We start from the raw sequence: 11662 nt of genomic DNA, 5'->3' as shown, positions 1-11662 counted from the left end.
GTTGAGCCCTTCGAGCACTCCGAGGGCCGCGGGGGCCCCGTCATGGGGTCCCGGTACCGCCCGCCGCAGCGCACCGGTGCGTTCGGTGGGGCCGAGGGGCAGCTCCGGGCCCGGGGGAACTCTCGGTGTGGAGCGGCTCGGCGGGCAGCGGCCGCTCGCCCGGTGCTTTACCCGCCGGCACGGTGGCGTGGGAGCTCCGTTCGGCCGCTGCCCGCTCGTTACCGGCGAGAGAAACGAAACGAAACGAAAGAAAACGAAAGAAAAAGCCGAACGGGCCGGGTTAGCTCTCCGTACTCCTGCCCCGCGCCGCCGCGGCCCCTGGTCGCCCGTCGGCCGCGACCCGGCCCTGTTCACCTGGGCCCGACGCTGGCGGGGCTCTGGGGCCCGATCCGGCCGCGGCAGAGTGACGCGCGGTCCCCGGACGGGAGCAGAGCACGGCGGCTGCGGGGAGCCCGTGCAGGCGGGAGAGGACGCGCCAGCGCCGAGATATATGCAGGAGCACTGGCGGGGCAGCGGGGGTCCGGAAAACACGGAGGGCGTCGGGTACGTGTACATCGCATGGCTACTGCCCGCCCGGACGCCGCGTACTCGGCAGAGGGGCACTTGCGGGGCCGCACGTGTTCGCTCCGAACCGTGTGCGGGAGGGGACCGGCGGAGCGCGCCGGGTGGGGGTCCCTACCTACCTACACGTGCTTAGCACTGGGAGGCGCGGCGGCGGCGGCCGCGGCTCTCTCCGGGGTCCCCGACCCCCGCGCCCGCGGGCTCAGCCCCGTCGGGCGAGTGCCGGGCCGGCGGGGCGCTCTCCGGGGAAGCGGCCTCCCCGAGCGCAGCCTTAATACATTGCTATTTCTGGCCCGGCGGCCGGAGTCGGGCAGGGGGCCGGCTCTGCCTCCCCCTCCTTCCAATGGCGAGGCCGCCCCCGGCCCCTCCTCGCCGTGACGTGCCGGCCCGGGGCAGAGGAGGCTCCCGAGCCCTTGGCTGTCCCTGCAGAAGCTGTAACAAAACGCAGACCCCCAGCGCCGGGCTAATGGAGGCAACTTAGACAGGAGCAGGCGCGGCCCCTCGTCTCTCGGCGCTGCCCGCTCCCCCCGCACCGGGCGCGGCGCTCCCCGCCGAGCCGCAGCCCGAGCGCCGCCGGGCCCCCGGGACTCCCCGGCCGCTCGCGCTGCCCCGATGATGTTACCGAGCCCCGTCACTTCCACCCCGTTCTCTGTCAAAGACATCCTCAACCTGGAGCAGCAGCAGCAGGACCCGCACTATGGGGCCCAGCTCCCACACCACCTGGAGCACCACTTTCACCCCGCCGCCTGCCTGCTGGCGGCCGGCGACGGCGCCCGTTTCTCCGACGGCGAGGAGGAAGAGGAGGAGGAGAAGCTGTCCTACCTGAGCTCCGTGGCAACGCCCGGAGGCCAGGCGGACGCGCGGCTCTCCGCCGACAGCTACGTGCACGCCGTGCTGCGCGGCTCCTGCGAGGCTCCCGGCCCGGGAGAAGATCTGGACCCCACGGCCCGCGACCCGAGTGAGTACCGGCCACACCGAGCTCCCCGCATCGCCCTCAGCGCTCGCTCCCCGCCGTCCTTTCCGCGCCGCGGAGCCCCGGTACCGGCGCTGCCACGCAGCCGCGCCGCTCTGCGCGGAGCCCTTTCCCTGCCGCGTCCCCCAGGCACCTGGAGCGGGGAGTGGCACTTCGCGGGGCTGCCGTACCCAACCTCCGCTCCGCGGCGTTCCCCGTCCCCGGGCAGAGCCTGCGTGGAGTCGCGATCCGGAGCCGCCGGATTGTCCCACGCTCCCCCTCTTGGCGGGACGGGTGAGGCCCGGCCCGGGCGCGGTGCGGCGGAGCCCTCTTAGAAAGAGGCGGCGGACGAGCAGGTGCCCGGTGCTCGGCCTCGCGGGAACTCCGCCGCCGGCGCGGAATCGCTCCCTGCCCCGCCGCCCGCCTCGGTGCTGCTTCCCAGCCCGAGCCGCGGTTCCCCGACGGTCGCGGTGTCGGGCGGCGGTGCGCGGCTCGGGGCTCCTTCCCCGCGGGGCGGCCCGGCGCAGCCGTGACCTGTGCTTCTCCGTGCAGAGAGCTGCGCTCTGAAGAAACCACTGGACGCCGCGGAGAAGCCGGAGGAGGCGGAGAGGCCGAAGCAGCGGAGTCGGAGGAAGCCGCGCGTTCTCTTCTCGCAGGCGCAGGTCTTCGAGCTGGAGCGGCGGTTCAAGCAGCAGCGTTACCTGTCGGCTCCCGAGCGGGAGCACCTGGCCAGCAGCCTGAAGCTCACCTCCACGCAGGTGAAGATCTGGTTCCAGAACCGGCGCTACAAGTGCAAGCGGCAGCGGCAGGACAAGTCGCTGGAGCTGGGCGGCCCCGCGGCCCCGCCGCCGCCGCGCAGGGTGGCCGTGCCCGTGCTGGTCCGCGACGGCAAGCCGTGCCTGGGCGGCTCGCAGGGCTACAGCTCGGCGTACAACGGGCCCTACTCCTACAACGGCTTCCCCGCCTACGGTTACGGCAACGCCGCCTCCTACAACCCCGGCTACGGCTGCACCTACCCGGCAGGCAGCGGCGGGGCCTCGGTGCAAGCCGCCTGCAGCCCGGCGGCGGCCGCCGGCCCCTTCGTTAATGTGGGCGGCCTGGGAGGCTTCGGTGGCGGCGGGCAGGCGCTGCACCAGGCGGCGGCGGGGCCCTCCTGCAGCCAGGGCGCACTGCAGGGCATCCGGGCCTGGTAGCCCGCACGCACTCAGGGCCGGGAGCGGACCGGCACGACGGCCCCGCAGCCCCGCAGCGCCCTTAAGCCCCGCGGACTGAAGGCGGAGGGGCGGCGCGGCGGGACCCCGGCTCTCTCCCGGAGCCGCGGGGCGGAGCGGAGCGGCGGAACGGAACGGGACTGGACGGGACAGGACGGGCCGAGCCCGCGGCGGAGCACCGCCGCCCCGAGGTGCCGCCGCGACGGGCGGGCCGGAGCTGACCGCGCCGCGCCATCGGAGCAGCTTCGCTTGTAAAAAGCCGACGGCGGGGCCTGGGGCTCCCGCGGCCCTTCTCTCTATCTACTCTGTATCTGTTTCTGCCAGCGCCAGCTCGCGGAGTCAGTCAATAAACCAGGTGCAATATCCGCCGCCCGCTCCTCCTTCGCCCGGCGGCCGGTGCCCGGCGGGACTCGCTAGGCCGTGCCCGCGGGGCAGGGCGGCCCGGGCGGATTGTGAGCGTGCCAAGGCGTTGAATGGGGCCGCGCAGCTCAGAGCCGGCCCATTGTGGCCGCCGGGCCAGCGCTGAAAGGAGCCGCCGAGGAAGGTAGCGGGAATAGGCGCTTATTGGATTCGGGAACAAAAGGTGTGGCAAGGAGGCGAGGGACAAAGGGGCCCCGGCGCCGAGATTGACGGGCTGCTTTGCCCCCCACTGAGGCCCAGGCCCGGCGCTTTATGCGCGGGGGCTGCAGAAACGTGCTGGGTTTTGTTCCTCTTTCTCTGAGCGCAGGGGGAGATGAGGGGGGTCCGCGGGCCGCTGATTAAGGCCGGCCGGGCCGGGCAGCCTGAATGCCGGGGCATTATTGCTACATGTTCAACCATTCCGCTCGGCTGCAGGGGGAGGGGGCTGACGAGATCCTCAACGCTGCCCGGCGACCGCTCCCGCCCCATCCCCGTCCCGTCCCGTCCCGTCCCGTCCGGGAGCTCGCAGCTACGGGTGCGGCCCCTCCGCGGAGCCTCGGATCAGTGCCGCTGCCGTGCAGAGCCCGGAGGATGGGCGTCCGCGGAGCCCCGACTGCGCGGGGTGCGGTCCCGCAACGCGTCGATCTCGCAGTGCGTCCGTCCCGCAGCCAGCACAGACGTGCCGCGTTATGAGCGTTGGCGCCGCTAAAACGCTGCGCGTCTGCACCGTGCGGGTGAGAGAGCGCCGCTCGGAAAGAGCCGGAGAAATTTTCAGCTGCAGCTCCGACGCTCGGCACGGTACGGCGCGGTTCGGCTCTGCACGGCTCGCCGTGGCCGTGTCGCACGGCCACCCCGAGGCCGGGGGACTCTGGAGCAGCGCTGGAAGAGGATGCGGCACGCCCAGCGATTGTTTGCCGGGTGGCAGCGAGGTGTCGAGGGAGAGGAAGCCCAAGCTCGGCTCTTGGCCGTCGGAGCTGAGCGATGGAGGCTCCGCAGTCTCGTGGGTAGAAACAGGATAGCCAAGAACAAAGATAGCGGAGCGGCAGCCCCGCGCTGAGGTTGGATTCGGCTGTAGGAAAGAATTGTATTCCCTTCTGTGTTCTGCCATATTGTCGTTTGCAGAAATAGGGGACGTGCGTGAGTTTGTGCCTCGGTGAGCAAGATGGAGGAATGGTAACCTCAGTACAACCTCCTCCAGAATAGGGGTGTGCAAGAAGAGCTCCCCACTTAGTGCATCACCTCCAAGTAAGTGATGGTTTGTTGGGAACCCTCCTCATCCGGCAGCACCCTGAGGCTCTGAATGAGATGCACACATCTGTGGCCAAGCCTTGAGAATGGGCACTCAGAGCAAAGGGGCACGTGGAGACCCTACTGGCCTACACAGCAATGCCATGCAGCAATGGCGTTACGGAGCACCAACAGCACCAAGCATTGCTGTAGGCATGGGTGTAGTACTGTGGGAGGTTCTAGATGTCCACCATCGTGACCCCCTCTGCTGGGATACATCCCAGCTGTCCCACCAGCACAGCTCAGGGGGAGGGACCCTTCAGCATCTCCCTCACCCAAGGCCCCCCAGCAGATGGGGAGGACGGAACAGCACAAGGCGAGCTGCGAGCGGGGCGGCGGAAGTGAAGCATTCTGAAGAAGAGGAACAGCCGGTGGTGGTGGGAGGGAGGTGATGGGAGACTGCAGATTGGCCAAGCGGCCCAAGGAGGGGACACACAATGGGGGGAAGTGGCTGCATTGCTGTGCTGGAAGCAGCGCCTGCCCATGACGTACTTCATCCCATCGCGCCCTGCGCGAGGCCATGTGTGTGCTGTGCTGTTGGGACCCATCAGCACATGTGTGTGGTGCTGTGGCTGTGGTGGTGGGGCCAGAGGGATGCTGGGGAAAGAGAAAGCCATGGCCAAGGGGCAGAGGTGTTTATTCCTGGTCCAGAAGGCAAATTGACTCTTGTTTGGGAGAGGGAAAGCGATGATTGATTAGGGCCCAAAAGCCCTACAAAGACTAAAGCAGAGGAGGGTTTGGGTGCAGAGGCTGGGCTTGAACCATCACACCTATGGTCCACGTGGTGCATGGGCTCAGATTTTGATTTCTATTCACATTTCCTGGCTGAGGATGAGCCATGAGCAGCTCTGTGCAGCAGCTGAGCGGCTCCCAGGAAAGGCTTCTCACATCCCATCACAGCCACGTTCCTATGGCCTCTCTGTCACACTCAGGGTCACACAGGAGCAGCATGGGTCCATATGAAGCGCCACAGACATACTCTGCTTTCCTTTCCTTCCCCAACACCTTTTCTTGTTTCTCCTTTCCACTCCCTGTGGCACAGCAGGGACCAGGCACTTGGGGACCTGCAGCAGCACTCAATGGTGGGGGGGATCATGCTGGGAGCATCCCACAGTACAGCACGGAATTGTTAACTCAGAGCTGGGGAGTGTTAAGGAAGCTGTGGCCAGCTGTGGAACAGGTAAATATATTAAAATACCAATAAAGCCCATTGCTGTGCAGCTCCCAGCGAGGGTTTCTCCCACTAGCACAACAGCACTCTTCTTTTCACGGGTGAGCTACACAACCATAAGCACTCCCCCATCCTCACTCCTGTCCCATGCATCACGAAGTGGCCACACCTGGCCAAAGGGGGGGCACCTGCATTTTGCAGCCCGATCCCTGCGCTGGTGAGTCCCGATGCAGAGCCGCTGTAAAGGATTCAAGCAGAGGACAGAGGGAAAAGGCTGCGTCTGCTGCACTACGCAGAGCTCCGTGCCACATTTCGCGGCTGTGCAATAAATTCCGCGAACGCTTCGCAGGGACGAGCTAGCTCCCAGCTGCGACACGGGGCCCGGCCTGTCCCCAAGCAAGATCCACCACTGCCACCTATCGGCGGGCACACGGGGACAGGATCCGGGCAGCCCCTCTTCGTCCCACAGCGGTGGGATCTCCAGCAGCGCCCTCCGCAAATGTCCTGCTCTGCCCAATGTCCAGCGCTGCAGCTCCCGGTCCCACCGCGCTGGGGGTCGTGGTGCCCGTCGCCCGCAGCGCTGCCAGCCCCGGACTCGCCAGAGGGAGCTGTATCCCCACGGGACGTGTGCCCAATGTTGGCCTAGTTCCTACTCCTTCCCCTTCGTGTAGCAGCTCGCTGTCAAGGTCCAACGCGCATCCGAATGTTCTGGGGCCAGAGGAACCCGCTTGGGTTTTTGCATTTCTCCTGGAACCTGCTGTGCCCTGTCAGGAGGCTTTAATGCCAGCCCTTGTGCCACCAACACCTGGAACTGCCTTCGAAATGTCCTTGCTGCACTAATTCAGGCGCTGCTTCCTGCAGTGACCTGTTAGTGTCCACAAAGCAGGTTTCCAGCCATCGTTTACCTCTCAGTCTGAAGCCTGCGCTCCCCTATCTGCACACCACAGCTCCAGGGCTCCCCAGAACCCACATCTGCTCTGTGTCCTGAATTTACCACTGCTGTGGGGCCGTAGGGTCATGAGAACGTGTATAACTTTATTGGGGTCTGACAGAGTCCTGAGGAATCCCAGAGCCAGTGCTGGGCAGGCTGTGATGACACCTCAGCGCTTCCCAAGCGTGCCTCCAAGCAGGGCAATGGCTGCCCCGTGGCCATGGGTGGGATGGGGCTGGGGGTCCTGCGGGGAAGTGAAAGGGAAAGGGTCGCCTCCAGCCTTTCGCTGGGATGAGCGCAGCTCCCTCGTTGCAAGGCCAAAAATAGTGCAGTTACTCAGCAGAGGCTGTAGGAGGGGTTTCACATGACGCACAGCCAAATGCCAGGGAGGCCACAGGACGCACCCACGTGGCTTCGCTGAGGCATTATCGGAGCTGGGGAGGGCAGCAGCCATAGCTGAACCATCCAGCCCAGCTCTGAGCCAGAAGGGCTCAGGGAAGAGCACAATGCCTTCGCTGCTGATGGAGAACGTGTTCTGGGGAAGCCACCACCATGAGCAGGGCTGCAGGCTCAGAGCGTGAGGCTGGCGGCTCACTGTCAGGGATGCACCCTGGCAGCCCGAGGAGTGCCCCAGGAACCAACCTTGGATCACCCTCAGTGCTGAACTTGGGGTTTCTTGAGCAGCCCTGCTTCCTGCAGTGCTGCTGTTCTCGTGCAATGCTGCACTGCTCTTTGCCAGCAGAGCTGCAGCAGCCAGGAGGCCATGCCCTGCCCAGGTCCATTGCCTCTCGACTGCTGACTTATCACATCCCTGCTCCCAGGGGTCTCTCTCCCTCCCCCCGCACTTCTGTGGGCAGTTATTCCTGGAAACATCTCTCTCCTGATCCCAGAGTCACCTTCAATCATGCCTTTGCCCATTGACATTTATAGAGCAGCTCGCAGTGGCAGACGGATTTAATAGCGTGAAGCTCCGCTGGCCCCTGCCCCTGTTTATGCCTTCCTCTCTGAGGCGGCTGCAGTGTGAGGGCTGAGGGTGAAATTGCAGCTCCACTTTGGCTCTGCAGGACCAGGCTGTTCCTCGTGTGCTGCCCACTTGTCCTGCCACAGTTTCGCCCAACCGTTTCGGCTTCTCGGATTTCTGCCTCTTGGGTGGAGGAGCTGCAGGGCTGCCAAATCTCGCAGTGCTCAGGATATTTCTTAAAGCCCCACAGCTCCTTGAACAGTGGTGAAATGAGGCTCCCAGCTCTCCAGCAGCTCTGGTTTCTTTGAGGAGAGCCCGATCCTCCTGACTGCATGGAACAGTGGGGTACAGGAGCAGAAGACTGGCACACAATTCAGCCAGACCCCCTTCCCCTTTCCACAACTGGAACATGAGGGGCAGAACGACCCCATGCAGGGCAGCCAGCAGCCCCAAACCCACAGGAACACTGACAGGCAGCACATACCGGGACTGTGAAAGCATTTCCTCCAGGGAGTTATTTCAGGCATGGCACCCTGTGGGAGGATGAGGCAGTGCAAGCTCACGGCATCATGGAGTGAAATGGAGGTGTTCTGATCTTCTCCATCCTGCCTGTGGTCAGGGCTGCAGCAGTAACTTAGTAGTGGTCTGGGCTGAGCAAGCAAAGAACACTGCTTTTCTCATGGACTTCTTCACCATCTAAAGCTTTCCTCCATCAAACTGGGGAAGGCTGAAGAAGAAGTTTCCTATCCTTCATTCAAGAGCTTCCACTGAGCATATAGGCACATCTGGCTGCTGCTTCCATGTCCCCAACAGGCAGTGGTCTCACCCACTGCCCTAACAGGAGCCCCACGAAAGAGCTCAGCGCTGGGCAGTCAGAAAAGTCAAGTGACAGCACTAGGCCACTCGAGAACAAGGAGGGGACATGATGATAGAGCAGAACTGTTTTTATTGGAGGTGTCAAGAGCAGGAACAAGAACAAACCTACAGCCTCCCCTCCTCAAGTGCCATCCTCCCCTACCCACCACCACCAGGGCAGTCAGCGTTATGTGTGCGTGCTACAAGACAACGGCAAAGCTTACACTCTGCTTCAGCCAAAAGCCAGACGAAGCCCTCACCATCCTCGGCAGTGCCACTGCTCCTTCCTTGATGACTGAGCTCAGCTATGGCCCTACCAGTGGCAGGGCAGGACATTCACTTTCACCTCCAAGCAGGGGTGAACTTTGCATTAGAGGAGGATTTTGTTAAGGGAAGAACGGGAGCACAGCTCCAGTGAAGTGCCGGGGGATGTGATCTGTGCTGCAGCTCCCAGCAGGACATCTCGGGAGGCCACAGGAGTGAGTGAGCTGTGCAGCCAGAGCCAAGCTGCAGCTGCCCCAGGCAAGAAATGGCACCGCTAAACCCAGAAGGGCTTTGCTGCCCCCTCTCTACAACACAAACGAAATCAAAAGGGAGAGGGTCAGAAGACAAACCAGGAGGGGAGATGAAGCAGGTCTGGAGTCAGGTTTGGCTCGGCTCACTTCCCAGCCCGACGCTCTTCCTGGCGCTTGGTGAGGATGTACTTAAAGAACTCGTACACAGACCAGGCAATCGCTGTTGAGGGCATCTGATAAATGACTCTAGCCTGGACCCCTCTGAAGTAGGCAGTCACACCGCCCACTTGGTACACCGTCCTGAAGGCATTGGCCATGCCTGTGATGTGTCCGCTGATGTTGGAGCTCAAGGCCAGGGACTCCTGGGTGTTGAGCAGCGTTTTGCAAACGTCCAAAGGTGTAGTGGCAGCAGCAGCTACAGCCCCCGCACAGGCCCCGGAGACCACGTGGGAGCCTGGGTTGTACTGTCTGTGGGGGTTGAGGTGCTCTTGCAAGAACTCATAGGTCATGAAGTGAATGGCTTGGAAGGGGATGTTCATGGTGAGCTGGGTGGTGTAGCTGCGGTAGAAAGCTCCAACCCCTTCGTTGCGCCACACAGTCCGTACACAGTCTGTCACACGCTGGTAAGGCGAGTTGTACATCTGCATCCTCTGTTTGACCACTTGGGACAGACGGCAGCAGTGAGAAACCAGCAGCAGCAGCCAGGATCCAGGCACAGAGAGTAAGAGGAGAGAAAAAGAATCAGTGTGAAGCCAGGTGATGGACCCCTCTGACAAGTGGTGTCCAGCAGGCCCCTGGGCAGGTCTGTAGTGATTAGGTCTGAACAAGGTAACGCCGCAGGAGAAACACCACCTGCTACCTCTGCAGCTACTTTGAGGGACCAGCCTCACACCAGGCAAATAAGTTCAATATCCAAAGTGTGCACCTCACTCTGCTTCAAGTGACACATTTCACCATCCACCCCTACAGATCTACGTACAGAAAATAATTCCCACTGCAGTCATCCCGTCATGTTCCAGCCACATTACTAGATCCATATTATCCTACAAATGCTGTGACTACAAATCCTACAGCTACAGTAAGAAGTGGAGCTCCAAGGACAAACTGACAACAGACAGCGAAAACAGCTGCCCACTGCAGCGGCAGAGAGCCAAACAGCAGCCCTGCTTACAGCATGGATTTGTCAGCACAAGCGCAGAACCACATCACATCCTCCAGAGGACCTTTCACCACAGTATTCTCTAGTTTCAGTGCACTTGTAATGACTTCACAAATGTGAAGATCCCCTACCTGCTGCTTTCTCTGAGCTCCAGGCAGCTGACAGCAGCACACAGCTTTGGTCAAAATCTGCCTCTCCCTATTCCTCTGTGGCTGCAGTTTACAGTGCTCCCCACAGCATCCCTCTTGCTTGCCCACTGGCAGCTACTGGGCTCCCCAAATGGACCTTATAGTTCCCTCAAAGGATCCCTGAGGCTGGGCAAGCAGCAAGGGCAGAGATGCAAGACAGGTGACGCAGAGCAGCCCAGCCAGACCCCACACAGCACCCCCCAGTCCATTGGACAGGATCACCATTACCTTCTGCAGGGTTCATCGCAGCATCGTGGAGCAATGTTGCTACACACCCGGCTGCACCTGCAAAATAAGAACTGCCACATGTGAGGGGAGAAGACGGCGAGAGACCCCGGGGCTCTACCAGGACCCCGAGTCCCCTGCCAAAGCTGAGAAGGATGAGATCCAGAGGCAGCCTCAATCTCCAGAGAGGCGGGCAGGCGTGAAGAAGTTCCCACCCAGAAAGAGTTCAGCAAAGAGGAGAAGGGTACAGCAGTCTGTCACATCTCGTGGGCCAGGCGGGACCTGAGCCCCAGAGCTTGTGGGACAGATGGCCACCGGCTCACAGGGCTCCCACAGGACAACGGGAAGCAGACACCACCCTGCTCCCCTCGTCCCCACGCTCTCCCGAGGCGGCCACTCGGTGAAAACCACAGCACCGCAGCCACATCCGCTCTGCACCACCAACCCCCGCAGTCGCACCCGGCTCCCATCAGAGGCTCCCATCCGTGGATAACAGGAGCCGGGCCCGGCCGCCAGCCTGAACCCGGGGTGGCTCGGACGGGTGGAGCTGCGGAGAGGACGCGGCTTTAGGGCCCCGGGGCCCCTCCCGCAGCCCGGCGGCCCCCTCCCCGCTCCCTGCCCCGCTGGCCCCGTGCAGGGCACGGCGGGACGAGTACCGTTGGCCATATGGCTATTGCCCCCCGCGTGGATGACGTCGCTCAGCGTCTTTTTTAACTTTTCGTAGCAGGCGAAGTAGAGGGCGTGGGCCGGGCCCGCGCCGGTGGCGGTGATGTTCAGGCCCCGCATGGGCCTCCACACGCCCTCGGTACGCACGATACGCCACAGGGCCTCCAACACGTTCCGGTAGCGGGCGGCGGGCTCGGGCCGCAGGCTCTGCATCCGAGTCTGAAAGACAAACCGGTAGGCCCTGGTGACCCCCGATCAACCGGGCCCCCCACCGGGACCGGCCCCCGGGTAGGCCCGGCCGCCCGCCTGGCGCCGGCACCTTGACGCAGTCGATGGGGTACATCACGCAGTGCTCCATGATGCCCGCCACAGCGCCCGCCAGCATGTGCGTGGAGACGGCGGCGCCCTGCGGCAGCGCCTCGTAGTCGGGGGCGGGAGGCGAGCGGGGCTCCGGGCCCCGAGCCGCTTCGGCTCCCCCGGGGCCCGACGCCTCCGCGCCGCCCCGCCGAGCCCGGCCCGCGCCGCCGCCGCCGCCGCCCATCAGCAGCAGCAGGACGCGGCCCGACTCCGAGCCGCCCCGC

General features: G+C 63.7%; 2 protein-coding genes across 3 annotated transcripts; one reads left to right on the top strand and one right to left on the bottom strand.

Moving 5' to 3' along the window:
• Positions 1 to 1137: 1137 nt before the first annotated feature.
• Positions 1138 to 2706, top strand: NKX2-3 (NK2 homeobox 3). 2 transcript variants are annotated; one of them, XM_042894689.1, is made up of 2 exons: positions 1138 to 1519; positions 2066 to 2706. In XM_042894689.1, exons 1-2 carry the CDS (start codon positions 1174 to 1176, stop codon positions 2704 to 2706), a joined length of 987 nt encoding a protein of 328 aa, XP_042750623.1. In that variant the 5' UTR covers positions 1138 to 1173. The 2 variants fall into 2 exon arrangements, with proteins under 2 accessions (XP_042750623.1, XP_042750624.1); XM_042894690.1 differs by having other exon boundaries at positions 1138 to 1529; positions 2070 to 2706.
• A 5696-nt stretch (positions 2707 to 8402) lies between these two features.
• On the bottom strand, positions 8403 to 11658 carry LOC122193804 (mitoferrin-2-like; the record flags this gene model as incomplete). Its single annotated transcript, XM_042894687.1, has 4 exons — positions 8403 to 9504; positions 10419 to 10475; positions 11072 to 11300; positions 11401 to 11658. Coding segments are annotated over 4 exons (1062 nt in total), but the record flags the coding sequence as incomplete, so codon positions are not given.
• Between the last annotated feature and the right edge of the window lie 4 nt (positions 11659 to 11662).

The sequence above is a fragment of the Lagopus leucura genome, unplaced genomic scaffold, assembly GCF_019238085.1.
Source record: "Lagopus leucura isolate 7727_CA_CO unplaced genomic scaffold, USGS_WTPT01 98-3_obj-0_obj, whole genome shotgun sequence".
Lineage (NCBI taxonomy): Eukaryota > Metazoa > Chordata > Aves > Galliformes > Phasianidae > Lagopus > Lagopus leucura.
The sequence above is the reverse complement of the archived record's forward strand: the minus strand, read 5'-3'. Positions and strand labels throughout refer to the sequence as shown.

Bases quoted from the DNA above. Each gene is read 5' to 3' on its own strand.
- NKX2-3 (XM_042894690.1), top strand. From the start codon at position 1,174: ATGATGTTACCGAGCCCCGTCACTTCCACCCCGTTCTCTGTCAAAGAC. The intron at 1,530-2,069 runs GCCACACCGAGC...CCGTGCAGAGAG, and splicing joins CGCGACCCGAGTGAGTACCG to CTGCGCTCTGAAGAAACCAC.